The 24,064-nt window shown below is 35.0% G+C and overlaps 2 protein-coding genes across 2 annotated transcripts; both read left to right on the top strand.

Moving 5' to 3' along the window:
* The first annotated feature begins 10,470 nt into the window (after positions 1 to 10,470).
* On the top strand, positions 10,471 to 11,984 carry LOC131634505 (uncharacterized). The gene is made up of 2 exons (XM_058905173.1): positions 10,471 to 10,716; positions 10,797 to 11,984. Exons 1-2 carry the CDS (start codon positions 10,471 to 10,473, stop codon positions 11,982 to 11,984), a joined length of 1,434 nt encoding a protein of 477 aa, XP_058761156.1.
* Positions 11,985 to 19,017: 7,033 nt separating this feature from the next.
* Positions 19,018 to 21,122, top strand: LOC131634517 (probable glycerol-3-phosphate acyltransferase 2). Its single transcript, XM_058905186.1, has 2 exons — positions 19,018 to 19,790; positions 20,021 to 21,122. The coding sequence occupies exons 1-2, from the start codon at positions 19,056 to 19,058 to the stop codon at positions 20,912 to 20,914; spliced, it is 1,629 nt and encodes a 542-aa protein (XP_058761169.1). The 5' UTR covers positions 19,018 to 19,055; the 3' UTR covers positions 20,915 to 21,122.
* The last annotated feature ends 2,942 nt before the right edge of the window (positions 21,123 to 24,064 follow it).

Raw genomic sequence — 24,064 nt, 5'->3', positions numbered from 1 at the left:
ATCTGAAAGGTACTACTAACGTTGGTTTAGTCTACAGAAGATCTAAAGAATACAACTTAGTAGGATTCTGTGATGCTGACTATGCTGGAGATAGAATTGAAAGGAAGAGTACTTCAGGAAGCTGTCAATTTCTTGGAAGTCATCTGATCTCCTGGTACAGCAAGAAGCAAGCTACCATAGCTCTCTCAACAACAAAAGCAGAATATGTTGTTGTTGCTGGGTGTAGCACACAAATGCTATGGATGAAGAGTCAGCTAGAAGATTATCAAATATATGAGAGTAACATTCCTATCTTCTGTGATAATACTTCTGCTATATGTTTATCTAAGAATCCTATCTTACATTCCAAAGCTAAACATATTGAGATTAAACATCATTTTATGAGGGACTATGTTCAGAAGGGTGTTATTTCTTCGAACTTTGTGGACACAGACCATCAATGGGCTGATATCTTTAAAAAACCCCTTGCTGAAGATAGGTTTAAGTTCATTCTGAAGAATATCAGTATGGACTTATGCCCAGAATGAGAAGATGAGAAGATCTGTGTATGAATAACTTCTGAAATGTGTTAGGACTAGGCAGCTATAAGAAGTTCTGATAATGATCGATTAGAAGTTCTGATTCTGTTATTACTAACGTTTCATTATCTAAGTTGATTCAGAAGCTCTTTTAAAGTAAAACAGCTGTCACCAGTCTTTCCAAAAAATGAACACGTGTTCACTATTTTTGGACAAGCATGCGTGCAGTTGAGGAGACGCCGCCCTAGGTAACTGTGCAAATCATTTCATTTTGTCACTTTATCTCTCCTAACGTCATTTCTCATTAAATGTATATTGATGTCATGTTTTTCTGTAATCATTTCATTTAAACAGTTTTCTTTTTATTTTATTTTATTTTTCTTCCTTTCAAACCGTTTAAATAACCCGCTTCATCTTCATTTCATCTTTTTCACTCTCTCTCAATTTGTGCATCTCTCTCTTTGCATTCGTTCTTTCAAACCCTAGTTTGTGATCTGAAACCAAGCAACATCATCATGTATTCATCATCAAGTTCATCAAGCCCGACAGAAAGACTTACTTCTACTCAGATTCTTCTAAGAAAGTATGGGTATGCCCCTCTGAAGACTTGCATGATACCCACTGACGAACTGGAAGTTCTCTGTGAGTCCGCTGTTGACTTCGATAATCTAAGAGTAAATGGTTTCCTGTGTGATGCTCGGATATTAGCACAAGGATGGTCAAACTATCTTGATAGATTGGTTGGACCAATTTATCCTGAACTGGTGAAGGATTTCTGGATTCATGCAACGGTTACTCCATCTGCCATCATTTCCTTCGTGCTAGGGCATGAAGTTGTTATCACTGAAAAGCTAATCAGGAAGCTATACAATCTGGATGATGAAGAAGGTTGCACCGGTCCTCAACCTGGAAGGGTTAACTAGTTTCAGGTTGAACAACAAATCTCTCATGCTATCGGGATTGAATCTCATAAAACTGGTACTTTAAGGCCGTTTTATCAAGAGTGGGCTGAGATTATCCTGGGTTCTCTTCACCACAGGAAGCAGTTATTCTCCTCCTCCGCCTACATCAGTCCTGATCACAAGTATACTCTCTTCTTCATTGGCAGAAAGATGGAACTCAACATCTCTCACATTCTGTTTGAGAATCTGAAGACCTCTATAGTAGAGTCTAGAGAGGAAGAAAGGGCGAAGTATCCTCATATTCCAAGAAACACTATTCCTTTCGCCAGAATGATCTCTCATATTCTAACTGAAAGTAACTTGCTGGATTCCATTAGGACCATTGGAGCGTCCCAATTTCTTGGAGTTGTTCAAGGTCCTGTCTTCAACGGTGTTGATCTGTTTAGACTTGATCTCATCCAGAAGGTATCTTCTGTTGGTACAAGCTTTCCAGATATTCTGTCTAGGAGAGTTCCTGTTGAAGGTTTTGCCACTTTGTTTCATTTAGAACTTCACAAGGCTGTCAAGCATCACTTGGAAGATTCTATTAGGAAACAATCTGATATTGATCCTGCATGGATTCGTGGTAGAGTGCTTCTTTCACGGGCTGATCTTCAGAAGAAGGATCAGAAGAAACAAGAAGCAAGGCTAAAAAGAAAGGCTCAAGAAGATGAGGCCAAGAAAGCCAAGAAGCAGAGGGTCACCTATGATCCTGACAAGGTTAACACTCCAGAATATCAGCAGCAGAGAATCAGAGAATCTCTTCGTGCTTCCAGAACTGCTCGTGCTTCCAGAACTGCTCGTGTCTCCAGGCATGTTTTTACTCCTCCTTCTGAACCTCAAACTTCTATCTAACCACCTCCTTCTGAACCACAAAACACCTTCACCATACCGAACTCTCCTCCACCTTTTCTTTCTACTCCTGTCTTAAACCCTACACCACTAAATATCCATCCCCCAACTCCTTCTGATAAGCCATCCTCATCAACCCCCAACATAATTATTCCATCCTCACCTACTCCAATCACCGATATTACTTCCTCCTAAATCATCCCCACAGATATCCCATCTTCTTCAAACACTGCACGTCCACCTTCTCTACCCCATCCCCTAACTACCAGAAAATCCAACCCATACTGCCTTCTCTACCCTGACAACAAATTCACCTTCAACCCTCCTGAACCTGAACCTATCATTTGCCTGGAGGTGTTCAGAAGTGAAGTTATCAGTAGGCTGGATCTCTTGAAGGATGCCTTCCTCAACGGTCTTGATGATGTTTCTACAAGAAACCTCTGGAGAAGCTTTCGCCAGGATTTTCAAGTAGGAGCTATGGGAGTTCAGAAGAAACTAGTGGCTGCTGCCCCTGGTTATGCTAGTTATCTTCTGGAGGGTGATAATGGTATCTACTATCATCCCCTCAGAAACAGGAGAGCTGTAGAGGAGAAGAGGTTTGTGGATGAGCTGGAAGAAGCAAGAATTGCTGCTGCAATGGAAGTTAACCCTTGCAGGGAGATTGTGGTCTGGAGACCTCAATATCCTGTTCTGACTGGAGACTTCAGGACTCTTTTTGAATTTCTGAGGGAAAATCCTTCTGAGGAAGATCCAAGCTTGGTCATTCCAGAAGTTGTTGACCCGCTAGAAGTTGAAGGTCCTTCTGCTCCTAGGAATCTGGCTGCCATTCTTCAGGCTCTTGAGAATGGAGATTCTGAGGTTCCTGCTGCAGACTATGGAGATGCTTCTATGGGAGAAGCAGATGCTGAAGATCATGTTGCTGAAACCATTCCTGTTGAGGAAAATCCTGCAAATGATCTGACTATGGAAGCTGCGGATCAGAATGCCATCCCTCTGGAAAGAAGTTGTGAAGCTTCTTCTGATGAACCTTCTCGTCTCGCAAGGACTCTGGAAGTGATTCAGAAGAACCAGGATGAGCAGAGATCGATCAACGCTGAGTTTCGTGCTTTCATGGAGAGGCAGAATGAGAGCAATAATGGGATTCATGATATGCTGGCCAAGATCATGTCAAAACTAGGGTCATCTTAGTCATTGAGTCTTAGCTTGTTTTCTTTTGTTTTGCTGCATCTGTTTTTCTATGCATCTTCCCTTGCCCTCTTGTACTTCTGACAATCTTTTTCCTGTGCTATCAATGAAATTATCCTTTTCTTCTACTGTTTGTCTTGTTTTTTCATCTGAATCTTTTATGTTTTTGATGTTATGACAAAAAGGGGGAGAAAACTGTGATAAATGATCTGATTTATTTTATCAGTTGCTGGGAGAAAGGCTCCACATTTCTAACAGAACTTGCAAAGTTCTATGTCTTTGAGTGTTGTTTTGCAGGAATTGAAGATCCTCTTTAAAGCTCAACATGAGAAGCAAAGACATGGGGAAAAGCAATTCTATAAAGAATCAAGCTCATGGAAATTGAAGCAAGCTGAGTGCTATAAAGCTTCAAGAATCAGAAGCAAGAAGGAAGAATGTTCTGATATTCTGATGATAGAATATGCTTTCATTCTTATTCCTTATATGTTCTGATGCATGTTTTTAGTTACAAAATATGCTCTGAAACATTATGTTTGTGTGCTCTGATACATATTACATATTCTGAAACATATTCTATGTTCTGATTCATTCATGCTGACTTTTGTCGTTTAGTTTGTTCTGTAACATTTCAGGATGTAAAGATGCTCTGATGATGCTCTGGTACATTCAACAATGTTCTGATAAAATCTAGCATGCAATGACTCAAGAAGAAATTCAAGCTCTGAAGCTGTCCAATGGAAGCAAGAATCAGTAGCTATGAATATTCTGAAGATCTAGGAAATTCAAGTTCTCAAGCTGTCCTATGGAAGCAAGAATCAGAAGATGTGAATGTTCTGAAGATCTAAGCATATGTGAACGTCTCAACTGAAATACTCAGGGAAGTTTTTTATTTATAAAATTCTTCTAGTATTTATTTAAGGGGGAGATTATTTATCTCAGGGGGAGATTGTTAATCTCAGGGGGAGACATATTCACACACTATGTTTATATGCTTATGCTATAGCTGTGTAATTGTCTTTAGCCGTCTGATATTCTGATCGCAAATTCATATCATTTATGTATGTTTTTGTCATCATCAAAAAGGGGGAGATTGTTAGAACAAGATTTGTTCTGATCAATATTCTTATTTTTGATTATAACAAGCATATGAATTTTGTATGAGATAATGTGGTACTCTAATACTATGCAATTTCCATTTCAGGAATTATACAAAGAGTATGCACAAAATCAGCGCAAGAAGCACTGACTCAGAAGGTTCAGCATGCAACATCAGAACATGGTCTGGCAAGACATCAGAAGATGGTCAAGCAGAATCAGAACATGGGTCTATGGAAGCATCAGAAGAACTTGAGATCAGAAGCAGAAGCACTGAAGTTCTCATGGTATCACGCTCAGAAGCACTTCAAGGTCAGAAGACAAGAAGATGCTCTGCACCAAGCTGTTTGACTCTGATGATATTCAAACGTTGTTTACACAAACATCAGATCAGAAGCAAGTCCTAGCTGGCAGGCTACGCTGACTGACAAAAGGAACGTTAGAAGCTATTAAAGGCAACGTCAGTAGACATAGCGAAAACAAGGCTCGAGGTAGTTGACAAAAGAGTGAAACATTAAATGCAATGTTGTACGGAATACGCAAAGCATTAAATGCTCCCAACGGTCATCTTCTCAAGTGCCTATAAATATGAAGTTCTGATGAGAAGCTAAACACAACACTTGCGCATTATACAGAAACGCTGTCAGATTCAAAAGCTCTCAAACTTCATCATCAAGCTCACTACATTGCTGTTGTAATATCTTAGTGAGATTTAAGCTTAAACTTAAGAGAAAATCATAGTTGTGATAATAGCTTTATAAGAAGCATTGTAACTCTTAAAAGAATTTGTTTACATTAAGTTGTAAGAACTAGAGTGATCAGGTTGTTGATCAGGATACTCTAGAAGACTTAGCAGTTGTCTAAGTGGAAAACCATTGTAATCAAGTGTGATTAGTGGATTAAATCCTCAGGTGAGGTAAATCACTCCAAGGGGGTGGACTGGAGTAGTAATCGTTCTAACAACGAACCAGGATAAAAATCATTGTGCAAATTGTTTTTATCTTACAAATTTTAAAGCTACACTTATTCAAACCCCCCATTTCTAAGTGTTTTTCTATCCTTCAAGTTCAACAGTAAGCAATCGTTCTACAAGACAAAAGGCCAAAACACCCAAGGGTTGTAGAGCCTACGTTGTTGGACTTGAGACTTCACACACAAAAAAGGGTGAATTGTGTGGATAAGAAAAAGCTATTTTTAAAAATCTTTGGGAAATAAAATCAGAGTTTAAAAATATTTTTAAATACTTAGCAACAAAAATAAAAGGCAGAAAATAAATTGCGAAATTTAAAAATTTAAGAAAAAAGAAGAACACCAAGAATTATAGAGGTCCGGTTAAAACAAAAGGACCTACTCCTCTTCCCAAGATTTGATCTTGAGAGTTTCTAACAAACGTTAAGAACTTTAAGTAGGAAAGATTCACGGACCCCCTTATACAAGGAAACGATGGTTGATCTCTAACCAAATAATATAAGACTTGGAATATGACAGTTTGAGTATTCTCTTCCAAACACTGAATCGAGGTGGTTAGTCATTTCTTCACAAACAAGGACCTTGGAGAACTTAGTCTTCAAGTTCCTAAATGTTGCAAGTTTTTACACGGGCTGAGCTCACGAACCTTAAACCCTGGTTTTATACGGGCTGACCAATAACTTGTGAAATTTTAATACCAGACTGATCTCGAACCTACCATGCTTTTAATATCGGGCTGAGCTTGAGCGTAATATTGTTTTTATAGCGAGCTAACCAAAAACTTGATGAAAGCTTTTATACATGCTGAACTTTCGAACCTAAACGGAGACTGGATCACACAATCCCAAACCAAAACTTTTACGGGGTTTAGCTTCTAACAAAAAAAATCTAAATGGATAATATTCAACCAAGGTGTATACAAAATATTTTCTTGGTGAATTTACAATTCTACCCTTCCAGAATTACAGAATATTCAACCAAGGTGTATACAAAATATTTTCTTGGGGTTTTTAGAACGAACTTATTGAAAATGACATAATTAAAAGAAATGAAGTAAGGCTGGTGGCAAGAGGATACATTCAAGGTGAAAGGATTAATTATAGAGAGAGATATGCTTCTATATCTTGTCTCAAAGCAATTTGACTCTGTTTAGCTATCGCATGTTGCCTAAATTTTAATTTGTATCAGATGGACGTTAATTTCACCTTCTTTAACATATTTATAAACAAAGAAGCTCACGTCGCTCAACCACTCGATTTTGAAGACCAATAAAATCTTTACTATGTTTTTAAACTAAAACAATCTTTTCCTATGGTTTCAAACAAGCTTCTAGAACCTGATATGAGCGCCTTAGTGGCTTGTTACTAAAGAAAAGATTTTATCGTGGTACTTTGGACACTACTCTTTTTATAAAATGTAAGGAATCACATTTTTTTAGTTCATATATATATATATATATATATATATATATATATATATATATATATATATATATATATATATATATATATATATATATATATATATATATATATATATATATGCTAATAAATCTTTGTGTAGAGAATTCTCTAGTTTCTTGCAGGACGATTTGAGATATCCCTAATGGAGAAAGGCACATTCATTAGCCAAACAAAGTAATTCTTGAAACTGCTCAAAAAGTATGACATGAAAAATTCAAAGTCAATATTTACACATATGGCTTCAAATCTTCTAATTGATAAATATGAGCAAGGATTGGAGATAGAATAACAATCAAATATAGATATAATAGTATCTCTAATTTATTTAACAATAAATATACATGATATTATGTTTTGAATGTGTGTGTGTGGGTGCGCACACGCTAGATTTAAAATCAATAAAATATTTTAGAAGTATCTTACCAAAACCTCCCATCACGGTCTTTGGTTTCATAAAGGTAGCAAATGTAGCTTAGTAGGTTTCTTTGATTCTATTTTTGTGGGTGAAAATCATATAGAAAATGTACCAGTGGCACTTGTCACGTATTTGGAAAGTGTTTGGTTTCTTGGCACAATAAGAAATAGCATATAGTTTCTCTTTCTATCGTTGAGGCTGAATATATAGTTGTTGGTAACTATTGTGCACAAGTCATTTGTCTAAAGCAAAGACAAGTATACTATAATTTAAATCTTCACTGCGCTCTAATTAAGTGTGATAACACTAGTTCGATCAGCCCTACTAAGAATATAGTTCTACACTCATACAATAAGCATATTCAAATTAGACACCATTTTCTTAAGGACCGTGTTGAAAAGAGAGACATACTTTTTGAAGACGTGGATACTAAAAACTAATTTGCAGATATTTTACAAAACCATTGTCTTCAGAACCCTTTCGCAAAATTCGTATGGAATTAGGGATCTTTGATCCTTCTTATTTTTAATAAGCGTTGAATCTATTTATTATTTATTTTTCTATATCTTTTATTGCAGACTAACAATTTCTTGCGTAGAAAGTTACATTGAATATCAACTCTATTGATATGATCTCTCTAATATTTATCTCTCAGTTGTTTGATTTCTTATCTGATCTAATCATGTATATGTGATTACATATGTTATGATGCTTATATTCATCTTATAGTTACAATATGACTAAGTGTTTTGCATTTAAAATCTTGTTAAGTGCATTTTCGTTTATGTGCATGTTGACATTATTTGATATGTTCATGAATTATTTATTCCTTCTTTTATTTTTTCTATGTCTTGATCGTTGTATTTTGTTGCTGTAAATATCCATGTCACTGTTGTGCATATTTATTGCTTTTGACATATGCAGTAGCTTGTTTTATCTAATATACATTCTTATATATATATATATATATATATATATATATACTTTTTTTGATTTTCTAGCTTTTTTTTCTTTAGATTTTGATATGTGTTTGTTGGTTATTTGAGTTTAAACTCCTTGCACTTTATCTCTATTTGATCATGTCAAAGGGGATAAGTTGTAATGAGTCTAATATATTTTTGGTTTTATGAAATTATGGTATGATGCAATGTTTCAGGGGGAGAGCAAGGAAAGCCCTGATCACGCTTTGCTTATTTCTCATGTTAACTCAATTCCAATGCAAGTTTTGCATATTTGAAAGCATAAAAAAGGGGGAGGGGGACTAAAATTACTCTGCTCTCTTAGCGCTTTGTTGCTTGTCATATTGGTTGTCGTTTACGCTATCATTTTAGTATTTGAGTCTCCTCTCATTTAGACATTCTGCATCTCTTAGAATTGAATTTTTTCACAAAAACATATTTTTCATTCATAAACAAATCCTTTATCTAAAGTCGATGCAAAATGGTTCAAGTCAATAAGTCAAAAACTTGAATCAAGAAACTCTAAAAAAGCATAGTTCAAGTCATAAAAATTCTTGATTCAATCATGAACATTTAATTTTTTTCTCATAATTTAAATTCTAGAAACATGATTCGAATTAGAATAAGTGTGACTCGAATCATGACATAAATGAGTAAATCAGAATTTTGTTTTAGAAGTGTGTTTTGAATCATAAGATCCTCTGATTTGAATTTGGTAAAAGATTGATTCGAATCACATGACAACCTGATTTGAATCATGGTTGAGCTTCACATTTCGAAATTCATCTATGGTTATGTGACTTGAATCAAGGAATTATTTAACTCAAATCACATGACTCGAATCAAATGTGTAGTTTATATATTCTTGATTCAAATCATTCTCCAACATATATTTAATAAAAATGTTTCTCTCTCTCTCTCTCTCTCTCTCTCTCTCTTATATATATATATATATATACACACACACACACACATACATATATATTCAAGAACTTCACATAACTTTTTTAAAATTCATTTTTGAATTTTGTCAATCACACAAAATATCTCTTTCTCAAATTGATCTTTAAGAACAACTTTTTCTTGTGTTGATTTTGTAAGCTCTTGAGCATTTTGTGTGATATTTCATATGAAAACATTCATCTTCAACCTCTAGCAAATGAAGATTCTTATGTGTGTGCTTTTCAACCCTGAGAGAGAGTGATATCTAGTGAGAGAAAAGTCATTAAGGGCTAATGTTTTGTGGAATTTGAGTTTCACATCACATAATCAAGTTGTGACTATGTAGTTGGGATTGAAAATCCAGCAAAGGAAAAAGAAAGGTTTTGTTCTCCAGGAAAAACATTTGTAGGACCAAGTGAAGCTTGTTGGATATGAAATTTGGATTTTTTTTGTTCCTTCAGTTATATCAAAGGATCATACAAAGGACTTCCTTAAGGGTTGAGTGAAGATTGTTGCAAATGGAAGCTTGGAGCAAACTTAGGATTTTGTAAATTTGCCAGTAGGTATACTGAGTGCTAAATGTGCTAAATTGCTATATTAAATGATAAATAGAGTTAGTTTTAGTAACTTTCAGATTCTGTATTATTCCCTGGAATATAGGAAATCCTGTTTTAGTCCTTTGGCATATAAATACATCTTACATTGGTATTGTAATGTAACTTTTGGTAAATCAATAATATGAAGAATATTCAGTATTCCGGAAATATCAATATGGTATCAGCCTGACGTGTTCCACGCCATTCTTCAATGTGTGCAATTATTTCTTACGCTTATTCATTATCAAGATTTTGTTCTCTCATCCTCCAGACTGCAACAAATCAATTTCTTCACCCTTATCTCCTCTTTACTGCAAGCGTATAACAAACCCCTCTTCTTCATTATCAATCTCCACTTTCTTGAATTCTTTCTCCCTCTTCTTTCCACAAACCCCTCTTCTTCACCTTTTACTCCAACCCCTTCATTTGTTACCTAGAAAATCACACTCCACCACAAAAACAATCATCATCCCTAAAACACACCGTTTCACCGGAAACCCTAACTTTCACCCCCAATCTTCAGTTTCATCTTTCAATGGCGAATCCAACATATCTCGATTTCACTACAAACACTGCAAACCCCTATTATCTTCATCCCAATGAAAACCCTTCCTTGATCCTTGTTACTCCCCTTCTCGATCACACAAATTACAACTCGTGGTCTCGAGCAATGAAAGTCGCTTTGATCTCCAAAAACAAATTGCGATTCGTCGATGGTACCTTTCTCCCTCCTGCTACCGGTCATGCTCTATCTGATTCCTGGCTTCGCTGCAACAACATGGTACTTTCATGGTTCAATGTTCAATTTCTGAAAATATTGCTCAATCTATCCTCTGGATGGGTAATGCTTCTGCAATTTAGAAAAATGTAGAAAAGCGATTTTCTCAAGGTGATATCTTCAAGATTTCAGATTTGCAAGATGAACTCACCTATCTTCATCAAGGTTCCTTAGATGTCTCTACCTATTTCATAAAACTGACATCTCTTTGGAAACAGATTGATTCATTTCGCCTTACTCGTGACTGCACATGTGATATTCCTTGCACTTGTGGTGCTGCTTCTGATCTCCGCAATTCCAAGGAACAAGATCGCGTTATCAAGTTTCTGAAAGTTCTCACTGAATCTTTTTCCACTGTTCGCTCCCAGATTTTGCTTACCGACCCTCTTCCTTACTTGGACAAGACTTTCTCCATGGTTCTTGGTGTAGAACGACGCATTAGTAAACCTTCTCCCACTGATTCTTCTGTTATGGCCATGACTTTCCATCCTTCCATAGATCCTGGTGGAGCCCGTGGTTCCAATTCCTATCGGGGTCGAGGACGTTCCAACTTAGGTCATGGTTCATCTTTAGGTCGCGTATGTACCCATTATGGTCGCACTAATCATACTATCAACACATGCTTCATCAAACATGGATATCCCCCTGGATACAACTATAAAACTCAGAAACCTTCCATCAATAATACCACTCTTTCCACCCATGTTGAGCAACCGTCTGATTCTCATGAATCTCCACACTCCTTGGCCATAATCCAGGCACAATACAATCAGATTATGCAACTCCTTCAAGAGTCGTCTCCTTTGACTTCTCTCACACCTGAAACTGCCTTACCTAACATCAATTTCGTTTCTACTTCTCTAGATGGTAAGCCACATGTATTTTGGGTAATTGATACAAGTGCTACTCATTATATCACTCCTACTTTAAATAATTTTGTGTATTACTCCTATGTCTCTCCTATCAACATGAAGTTACCTAATAGTAACATTGTTTTAACTAACATTGCAAGGACAATATGTTTATCTAAACATCTAACCTTAAATAATGTTTACTACATTCCTACTTTCAATGTTAACTTAATATCTGCTTCTAAGCTTATTGATTCTTCTTTTTGTCATCTAACTTTCACTAATGACAAATGTTTCATTTTGCGGACAAATTCAAAGACTCCAATTGGTTTAGCTGATCGACATGGAGACCTCTATGTTCTTGTTGCTCAGGCCTCTTTCTCTACAACCCCCTCCCCCTTTACTTGTAATTATGTCTGATGTTTCTTCTACTACTTGGCATATGAGATTAGGCCATCCTTCTCACTATGTTTACAAAATATTATCATCTTTATTTCCTATTATTCAATACATCTTCAATAAAATTTTGCCTTGCCAATTTTGTCACCTAGCTAAGCATAAAAGATTGTCCTATACTGATAGTACTAGCTCTACTTCTCATGCTTTCGATCTTTTACATGTTGATATTTGGGGTCCTTACTCGACCCCTTCTATTACTAATCATCAATATTTTCTTAATTTAGTTGACGATTACACTCGTTTCAACTGGGTCATATTCATGACTCATAAGAGTGAAACTAGAAAACACCTAGTCATTTTTCTTTCCTTCATTTCTACTCAATTTTCTGTCAAACTTAAATGCATTCGCACTGACAATGGCCCCGAGTTTTTAATGCATGATTTTTACAAATCTAACGGCATCTTGCACCAACGAACATGTGTTGAATGCCCTTAACAAAACGAGGTTGTTGAGCGTAAGCATTAACATATTCTCAATGTTGCACGATCCCTATTTTTTCAATCTCACATTCCGAAAACTTTTTGGCATCTTTCTATTGCCCATGTTGTGCATCTCATAAACCGGATGCCTTCCCCCCTTTTAAGTAATAATACCCCCTATTACTTATTATTCAAAACATACTCTACTTATGAAAATTTTAAAACTTTCGGGTGTCTTGCTTATGCGTCTACACTTAAAAATAACAGAAGCAAATTTGATCCTCGTTCTAAAGCTTGCATTTTTCTAAGCTATAAGGAAGGCACCAAAGGTTTTCTTTTATATGACTTGACTACTAACACTTTTTTGATTTCCCGGAACACTGTATTCTATGAGGCCTCTTTTCCATTTCCGACTTCTCAAGACCATCATCCTCTCCCTCCCTACCATTCATCATGATCATGTAGACCTTGAACCTATCCTTGCTCCCACACCTCTTAACACAACTCCTCATGCATCACCACTTCCCAACAAATCCTATTCTCGCTTGTAACACCCCGAAAATCTAAATTAATTATTTAATTAGTTATTTAATTACTTTAGTGTGAGTATACGAGTCACAGTGAATTATTTGAATATATGATGCTACGTTGAGTCCTTATGATGATTTATAATGATGACTTATGTGATGTTTTGATGAATCATGTGGTGTTGTGGCGATTTATGTGATGTTTAGATGTATTGGAGAATTTTAGAGTATTTTATAATAATTTATAATAATTAGAATAATTGGTGGGATTAATTTAATTAGAAAAATAAGAGTTATTTTAGTGTTAGAGATATTAAGAGCAAGGTGGTCATTTGTGAAGTGTAAGTGAGGGCAAGATGGGAATACCATAGAAAGGGTACAAGGGTTAAACTAGTGTAAAAGAAGGGATATTCATTCAGACGTGAAAAGTTTTTGGAGAATTGGAAAAGAGGCAGAGGCAAAGTAAGATCTAGGGCATAGAGAGGCAAAAAGGAATCGTAGAACAAGAAGAGGATTTGATAGCAAGCTTCAATCTAAGGTATGGGGAGTTTATCTAGATTATCATGAATGGCTTAAGTGATTGATAATTGTATGTTTTGGTTTTGGGAAATTTTGGGTTATGAGGGTTTGATGATGATATGGTGAATTTTGGTGATTTAGATGTGTTAATATGCAATAGATGATGCTCATAGGATAGAACGCATAAAGTTGTATTTGGACTATGAAATATGGTGATTATAGGGAATTTTAAGGGCTTAAGATACGTAAAAATTGCAAAGGAACTGGTTCGAAAAGTGCAGGAAAATTCAGCACACGTACAGTGTATGGTCGACGAAAACAGAGGTGCGGTCAACACAAACAGAAGCGAGCGGTTGACGCATGGGTCGGTGCAAGTAGACCCAGGGTATGGGAAGTTGTGATTCTGAGCGAGCGATTGACCTAAGGGAACCATGATTCGACACATGGCTTGTTTACAGGCCCAGTGTGAGTCGACGCATGGGTTGGCGTGAGCGGACCTGAGATAAACCAATTGTCAGCAAATTTTGTTAAGGCCATAATTTTTGAAATGTAACTCTGATTTGTGTGCCATTTGAAGCAGTGAGTAGCTAATGAAATAATATACACTAAAATGAATTAGAATAAGTAATAGGACTAGTTTTCTAGGGTTTAATTATGATGATATTCTGATACCTTATGATGATATAATTGAAATACATGTTTTCCATTGTGAATCGATTAACCATGTGTTACTGTGTTGTGAATGATGTGTTTTGATGAGCTGTGATGATGCTGCTGCATTGTTTAATGAAGCATGTGTTGATATATTTTTGGATGATGACGCGTTTGACTAGTCGTGGTCGTATGTTACTTTGTGTTGCGTATCATGCATTCATAGCATTTGCCGGACAAGTAGTCTAGTGAAGTTTTGCAGGATATAATCCAGTGAAGGTTGAAGGAAGATTTGGTCCAGTGATGGCCTTAATCTCATAGTATGGATTAAGTGCAAGTTATGATGTACTCCGGTTTCAAGGGGGAATCGATCCTATTGGTGGGGATCTTTGGAGGATAACGATGACTAAGTCATCAGTGATGTTTTGGTACTGCATGTATGAGTCTTTGATGTTGCATTTCATAATTTGTGGCATTGCTAAATACTTGAATTATTTGATGTGTTTATTAGATGTTTTGATTTGTGATGCTTGGTAAGAAGAATTGTCTAAATGACATTATTTTATAGATGCCGTAATTGATGCTATGTTGTTGTTATTTCTATGCCATGAATACTATATCTATTACTTATGCTTTTTATGATGATTGCGATTTACTCACCCTATCTGCTTGGAAATGTTGCGTCAAACGTGGGTAACTTACAGGTGATCAAGTTTAGTGCAGCTTAGGAGTTACTTCAGAGTGCGTTTATTTTATTTTAGAAGAAAAATGGGAGTCTTGCTCTGATACGTAACATCGGGGTTGAGATCGTTTGACGTTACAATCATTTTATTTTATGTTATTTTGGAGTTTATGTATTAATTTCGAATTGTTTATTCTGTTTCGGTTTATGATGTTTTGATGGTTGAACTACCTTTTTCGGTAGATGAAATTAATTGGAGTTTTGAGACTTATATATTTTCCACTGCGAAGTTTTGAAGTGAATTAAATTAGTCGTATTAAGGATACTATCATACTATAGTTATGTTGCAACCCGTGTTATGGAGTAGGATTAATGGAGAAATGATTGTATGTGAAGATATGACATCCTTGCTGTTTGTTTAACGTTTATTTATTTATTAAAATATTCGTGAAAATCGTGGGGTTTTAAAAGGGTGTTACACCGCTGCTCCTCTAACCCAACATCCCAACACCTCACCCTCACTTCCTCTAAATCCCGCTCCCATTAGAAAATCTACCGGCACAAGCAAAAAGCCTTCCTATCTCTCTGATTTCCACTGCAACCTTATGCACAATCAGCCTTCTCCCAGCATATCCTCCTCCAATATACCATTTCCCCTATCTTTTGTTCTCACCTATGACAATTGCAAAACCACATACAAATTTTTTGCCTTTCCCTTTCCTCCACTACCAAACCAACAATGTTTTTGCAAGCTAGTAAACATGAGTGTTGGCTCAAGGCCATGGAATATGAAATCAAAGCACTTAAGCTCACTAATACTTGGACAGTTGTTGATCTTCCTCCCGATAAAGTTCCAATAGGGTGTAAGTGGGTTTACAAAATCAAATACCTTGCTGATGGTTCTATTGACATGTACAAGGCCCGCTTAGTCGCCAAAGGCTACACTCAATTGGAAGGTGTTGACTATTTCGACACTTTTTCTCCGGTCGCCAAACTTACCTTTGTAAGAACTATCCTTGCGTTAGCTTCTATTCAAAATTTGGCATCTAGAACAACCCGAAAGGGGATTTAAATGAAGAGATCTATATGACCATCCTTAAAGGGTATATTCTTCCATCTTCCCCTAATTTAAATAAATTTTGCAAACTTAATAAAAGCATCTATGGCCTCAAGCAGGCCAGCAGAGATTGATATTCCAAACTGTCTGATTTGCTGATTTCTCTTGGCTATGCTCACTCTAATGCTGACCACTCTTTTATTTACCAAGTCTTGCAATTCCACCTTCACTGCTTTATTAGTATATGTAGACGATATTGTTCTCATAGGTAACAATCAAATAGAAATCCAAACCGTTAAAGCTACTCTTCACCGACATTTTCGTATCAAGGATTTGGGTCCTCTTCAATACTTTCTTGGCCTTGAAGTTGCTCGCTCTCTGTCTGGTATTTTACTAAATCAACAAAACTAAACTCTAGATTTACTAAACACCACAGGTATGCTTGTTGTCAAACCTTCTCCTACTCCCTACAACACTTCTCTAAAATTACATTTCACTACACCTCCCCATCTTACCATGACCCTACACAATATCACTGTCTCATTGGCCAACTTATTTATTTAACAACAACCCGTCTGGACATATCCTTTGCGGTTCAACAATTAAGCCAATTTGTTGATGCCCCTACTGATTTACATTTCCAGACAACACTATGCGTCTTGCAATATTTAAAGTCATGCCCTGCTCAGGGCTTATTTTATCCTGCACAAACTAACTTACTACTTTTCGCTTTTGCAGATAGTGATTGGGCCACTTGCCCAACCACTCGTAGATCTGTCACATGTTTTGCAGTCTTCCATGGAAAATCGTTAATATCCTGGAAAACAAAGAAACAGACAACAATCTCACGCTCCAGCTCCGAAGCGGAATACATAGCTCTTGCTACTCTCACTTGCAAAATCCAATGGCTTCACTATCTCTTCCAAGACCTCCATATCAATTTCACCCAACCATCATCCCTCTATTGCGGTAACTGTTATGCTATTTACTTGGCACACAACCCAGTCTTTCACGAATGCTCCAAACACATCGAGATCGACTCCCACATCATTTGTGAAAAATTGGAATCCGGTCTTGTCAAGCTTTTTCCCATTGCATCTACAACACAACTTGTTGATGTCTTGACAAAGCCCTTATCTGCTCCAATATTCTCTTCGTTTCTGTCCAAGCTTAGACTGGTTTCGTTACACTGTCCCGCTTGTGGAGGCGTATTAGATGATAAATAGAGTTAGTTTTAGTTACTTTTAGATTCTGTATTATTGCCTGGAATATAGGAAATTATATTTGGCATATAAATACATCTTACATTGGTAGTATAACTTTTGGTAAATCAATAATACGAAGAACATTCAATATTTCCAAAATATCAATATGGTGTGATTAATGTCATGATAGCTTTTTAATGGATTGGTCAATGTTCAATATCAGTTGGTTAGATGAATAATTATGATCTAATAGCTCTATACACGTGTGCCATAATTAATTATCCAACAAGAATTAGAATGAAAATTTTGAGGGTATACAAAAATTAGAAATTACTTAAGAAAAGACTTTTGCATAAGTGTGTGGTTTGTAACTTGATTTTTAAGGTTATTTTTAAATGGTCTACAACACGTGGTTGGTCTGAATTGTAACAACCTAGTAGGTATTTAAAAGAAGTGATTAGAGTTATGAGCTCCACAATTTTTTAAATGAAGTTTAATTATTTTTAATACTCCATTTGTTTTAAATTATAGAATCTTTTTGAAAAAATATATTTTAAATTATAACTCATTTTAAAATTTTAATAAAACACAAGAATTTATTATTATTCATACTTTTTTTTATTTTTAATAAAATTAATTATATTTTCTAATCTGTATAAAATAATTAATATTTCATATAATTGACTAGAATTATAAAAATAAAAATAAAATTAAAGTAGACTTAATTGCAACTTTGACCTCCCTGTTTTATTTTGATTTTCCATTTTTAAAACCACGATTTTGATCTCTTTTTGAATTTTCTGTTAAAAAATAACTAAAATAAAGACTAATTTTGCAAAATAAAATAAAATAGGAGGACGAAAATTGTACAGAAAATTTAAAAAGAAGACTAAATTAGTGGTTTTTAAAATAGAATGACCAAAATCAAGAAAAAGACAAAAGACAAAATAGAAAGATTAAAGTTACGATTCATCCATCAAAAGTAATAATAAAATAACTTTTTAATGTCAATAATTATTAACTTTTATTTATTTAAGATCATTTAGCTGACTTAATTATATTTTTTTTCTTGATCAAATAATTTAAAAAATTAAAATTTCTTTATTAAAGATTATTAAATAGAATGTTGCAAGTTTGAATCTGAATTTATTTAATTGTTCACATTACTTATAACTTAGTGATAAATTAAAGTGCATGGATGATTCATTCTCTACGAAACCGGGAGTGTGATGAGAGCAATAAAGTCAGCAATGACTTATTTTTAATAATAAAAATAAAACATAGCAAATGACATTGAAGAAAAAGGCAACTCATAGTATGAACCAGTCCAAAAAAATATATATTAGGGTGTGTTTGTTTCATGGATTAATATTATATTCCTTGGAATACTATTCCAAGGATTATTATTCCTGGGAATATTATTCCAACCTATGTGTTCGGTAGAAATTTAGATTCCTAGTCATAATAATAAAATTTGTTTAATTTTAAATTATAAAAAAATAAAAATAAAAATAATTATGAGTAATAGTTGGAAGTTAGAGTTAGTTTAACTTATTCCCATGGGAATATTTTATTCCCACCCTTTATGCCTTGGAATAAGAATTCAAAAACTATGTGTAAATAAGATTCCTTGGAATAAAAAATTCCTTGGAACAACTTTTTAAAACTTGAATCAAACATGGGAATATTGCATTCCCATGCTCATATTCCCAGGAATAATTTTGGTAACCTTGAAACAAACACACCCTTAGTATATGAAACTTTGGAATTTGGTCAACAAATATAAAAATAGAAAAGTATTCCAGTGGCCAAACCATGTCAAGCTAGCTGTTGAGAGTCAAGTTGCTACTCGTTGTAATAAATGAGACAATATGGGTAGTATATATCCATATAGTTTATTTCTTCTATAAATACAACCTATTTCCACTTCTGAACATACAACAAACATATAGTATTTAATTTTATCAAAGTATGGCTAAATTGTTGAGAGCATTTTTCTTCAAATCTCTTTTCATATTTTGGTACCGTTTTCTCCTTAGACAACTCAAAAACCTCATAGTTTTCCATAGAACTATTAGCAACACTTTTGCTACTACCACCACCACCACCACAACATCACAAAATAAATACCAAAAATTTCCATCTCTTCTTAATCGATCAGACCTAGATGACCATACATTAATCTTCAATGTCGAAAACACTTTGCTTAGATCATCTTCTCTGTTTCCATATTTCATGCTTGTAGCATTTGAAGCTGGAGGAATTCTAAGAGCCATTGTTCTTGTTGTTTTGTACCCTTTTATTTATTTTTCAGGAGAAAAAATGGGGTTGAAGATTATGGTTATGGTATGTTTTTTTGGTATTAAAGCAGAGAGCTTTAGAATTGGAAGATCGGTTATGCCGAAATTCTTTTTGGAAGATGTTGGTTCTGAAATTTTTGAGGTGGTTAATAAAGGTGGGAAGAAAATGGGTGTTAGTAATCTACCTCGTGTAATGGTGGAGAGTTTCTTGAAAGAGTATTTGGAAATTGATTTTGTGGATGCTAAGGAACTCAAAATGTTTTGTGGGTACTATGTTGGGTTGTTGGATGAGACACAAAATGTTCATGCTTTGAAACAAGTTCAAGAAGGAAAAGGTTGTTCAGATATGATTGGAATTTCAAGATTCAATAACATTAGAGACCATGAAATTTTCTCTTCTTGCAAGGTTTGTATTTTTAACTCTTTTACCTTTGACCGATGTCTTTGTTATAGTTATACATTTGATGTCTTTGTACAACTATAATATCACAGAATGATGTCTCTGCACAATTATCACAGTAAGTAGTAAGTATGATATCTCTGCACAACTATGACTTATGATGTCTCTGCGTAATTATCATTTAGGCGTATGGAAAATTGTTTTTAACTAACTAATATGTTCTTTTGTTTTAACAGGAAGTATATGTTGTGTCACAAGCTGACAAAAGAAGTTGGAAAAAGCTAGCAAAAAAGAATTATCCAAAAGCACTTATTTTCCATGATGGAAGATTGGCCTTAACACCAACCCCATTAAAATCCCTAGCAATGTTAATATGGCTTCCATACGGAATATTCCTCTCCGTTATCAGAATCTTACTAGCCTTCACACTTCCGTTCAAACTCTCAACTCCGTTACTAATCTTCACCGGACTCCGTCTCACATCATCACTCCCCGAAAACGCACACCCCAACAAACAAAACGACAACACCAAATCCAATGGCCACCTTTACGTTTGCAACCACCGAACCTTACTAGACCCACTCTACATTTCATTCTCATTACAAAAGAAACTAATCGCGGTAACTTATAGCCTAAGCAAAGTCTCCGAGATAATCGCACCGATCAAAACGGTGCGATTGAGTCGGAACAGAGACATTGATTCAAAAATGATGAAGAGGTTGTTACAAGAAGGGGACGTAGTTGTTTGTCCGGAAGGAACCACTTGTAGGGAAAGTTATTTATTAAGGTTCAGCCCTTTGTTTTCTGAGATGTGTGATGAGATAACACCTGTGGCTGTTGATAGCCACGTCAGCATGTTTCATGGGACAACCGCTGGGGGTTTGAAATGTTTGGACCCGGTTTTTTTTCTCTCGAATCCATCTCCGGTTTATACGGTTCGGTTGTTGAACCGGGTTTATCGTTCGGAGTTTTCGCGGGTTAATGAGAATGTTGAGAATGGTAGATTTGAAATGGCGAACCGGGTTCAAGGTGAGATTGGGAATGTTTTGGGATTTGAGTGTACGAAATTGACGAGGAAAGATAAGTATTTGATTTTGGCTGGGAATGAAGGTGTGGTTTCAAAGAGGTGAAAAATCAACAATAACAAAGTTTATGATTAGTTTGATGAAAATGAAAGAGTTTTAATTTCGTGGACCTATAGAAAATAATGGTCATCTTTTGTTTTTGTTTTTTTTTATTTGATTTAATTGATTGTAATTGTTTTTTTATTCAAATTTGTGTTGTATATTTTGTGCTACTATTAATGCAAACAATGTGGATTAATGTTGATATTTTGATTTAATCTGTCAAAATTAAAATTCATATAGTTGTGTTTTAATTTGTAATTAATGTGAATGAGGCTAGCTGGCAACTGCTTAAACGGATGAAAGTGCGATAAAGTAGAATTTAATTTACAATAACCAAGTTTATGATATGTTACAATTGAATTAAATATATGAAAACAGAGTTTGAGTTAAGTCAATTAACAGAGTTTGAGTCCTCAACACGTAAATGTGAGACTTATGTTTGTTGTTTTCTGACCCAATGACTTACTATGTTAGTTGGAAGTTAGCTATAATTATATAAAAGTCATATCGTATTATTAAGAATGATAATTGTGGGAATATGATATATGTTTATGTTTATATGAATGTTTGGTTAACAAAAAGGGATTGGTTGTTACAATAAAGGACGGGTTGTTTGGAGTAAGAAATTTGGAGATTAAGGAGATAAACTAGTCATTGCACTTTAAAAATTGTTACAACAAAGGTTCGATATTCTACCCTAGATGATGATTTAGAAACAGTTAGTTGTTTCTTTGTACGCGGTGAAATTATTGACTTGTCAAGGAAGAAACATTGACCTGATATGGATCTTTGTGTTTCTACACAACCTCCCTAATCAACATATGAGAATCCACTAAGTTGTTATGGTGAATTTCTTAGAAAGAAGAGACCTCAAGCAGGACATGCTTTGAGGTATCTTAATGTTCTAATGACAATGTTGTAATGATTAGTGGTGGAATATGTAACGAATTGGCTTAACTATTGTGTTACGAATATGATTTCAGGCCTTGTGGTGGTGAGGTAAAACACTCTTCCAATGAGGCGTCGATATGCAAGAATGTATGTAAATGCAGGGCTTGTATCATTTAGTCATCTTTGGTTGGATCTGCAAGAGTTGTGATAGGTTTTGATCCGAGTAACCATGCATCTGAGATTAAATCTAGGCAGTATTTTCTTTGATATTGAGTGATTCCTTGTTTGAAATGAGTCAATTTAAGACTTAGGAAGTATTTCAATTGGCCTGTATTCTATATTTGTAATGTGTGATGTAGAACTTGTTTGATGTTTTCAAACTCAGCCAATGAATTTCGTGCAATTATGATGTCATCAACATAAATTAAAAGGAAAGTAAAAGATTCAAAAGTTTTCTTGATGAACAAGGAATGGTCAGATCTGACTTGATGGAATTTATGGGCAAGGAATAATGATGTGAGCTTTTCACACCATTTTCTACTAGCTTTCTTGAGGCCATATAATGATTTGGTGAGCTTACACACTTGGTTGGATTTGGAGAGAACAATTCTTGGGGGAATGGTCATGTGAAAATCTTCTTGCAATTCTCCATGTAAAAAGACATTGTTTAGATTCAATTGATGGATGAACCAATGATTGATGGCTATTAAAGAAATGACAAGTCTGGTTATGGTCATTTTTTCACATGTGAGTATGTGTCAAAGTTGTCTAGCCCTCAATTTGATTGTAGCCAATTGCCACAAATTGGACTTTGAATCTTTATGCAGAGTCATCAACATGAAATTTGATTTTTTTTTATATCCACTTGCAGCTAATTGGTTTGATGTTGGGTGGTGAATCAACAATTTTCAATGTACTTATTCTTTCAATAGTTGATCACTCAACTTGCATTGATTGGTTCCAACACTCAAATTTGCTCGCCTTAACATATGTATTTGCTTCATTAAGTGTGTTGATCGACATTACAATATGATTGTATGAAGGAGATAGATTTGAATAAGATATAATTTGAGATAGGATAATTAATAACCGAGGATGATAGATCATGTGTATCAGTAATTGAATTGGGCATGTATCCTTTGAGATATAATGGAGGATATTTGTTTCTTGATGAGTGTGTTGTGGTAGGGATTGGATTTAATTATGCAGTTGTGTCATGGTTGGACTATTCACTTGTAGCATGTGGCTCAAGAGTGATAAATGTATGATCAACATCATCAATAATGACAGGTTCAGTATTAGTGTTGGAATTTGGTGTTGGTAAGGATTAAGAAGTATTGTGATATGGTTCAGGTATACTATTTTATGGTATATATCCAAAAACTTGTCAGATTGGTTGCAATGAGTTATGAGTTGGTATAGGTTCCAATTGGAGGTTGGAGAAGTACTAAGTGTGTGATATGGAATTATATGCTCTTCAAAGGAAGTGTTTCTGGATATGAACAACTTTTTAGAGTGTAGGTCAAGAAGGACACAAACTTTTTGAAACATACATTGTAGTCTGAGAAAGCAACTTTTCTAGCTCTGGATTCTAAATTTGTTGTGTGATTGAAGGGTTGATGCATAAACCAAGCCTCCAAAAACTTTGAAATCATTTAGGTTGCGTGCTTTGTCTTGTAAGAGACTATAAAGAGATTTGTTTTGAAGTATTTGTGTGGTAATTTTATTTATTAGAAAAACAACATAATTTAGGGTATATGACTAATAATGTTTAGGTAATTTAGACTAGTATAAGAGGGTCCTTCCTATGTTTAAGATGTGTTGATGTTTTCCCTCCGTCCTACCAATTTTGTGGAGTTTCTACACATGAATTTTGATGGTGTATGAATTTTAAGTTATAGAATATTGGTCTCAATACCATTATCAGTTCTTTTAGTCTTAGGTTTGACTTTGTGTTAATTTTCAATCATCAGTATGAAGGTTTGCACATGAGAGGAAACTCCAGTATTGGATTTTAGAATAATTATCCAAGTGAATCTACTAAAATCACAAAGTATGGTAAGAAAGTATTTGTGTCCATGAGTAGATTTAGTTGAAATTGGTCCCCCATATTTCAAATATTAATTTAGCATGAGAACTACTGTTGAAGGTATTTTATTTTGTTTAGCAAAGTAGCATGTGTCACAAGCAGTTGTATTATTATATTTAATAGATAGATACAAATGTGTCCTTAGAGACATCATATGGCTAGATAAGTGGCCT

Source organism: Vicia villosa, unplaced genomic scaffold, assembly GCF_029867415.1.
Source record: "Vicia villosa cultivar HV-30 ecotype Madison, WI unplaced genomic scaffold, Vvil1.0 ctg.001310F_1_1, whole genome shotgun sequence".
Lineage (NCBI taxonomy): Eukaryota > Viridiplantae > Streptophyta > Magnoliopsida > Fabales > Fabaceae > Vicia > Vicia villosa.
The sequence above is the reverse complement of the archived record's forward strand: the minus strand, read 5'-3'. Positions and strand labels throughout refer to the sequence as shown.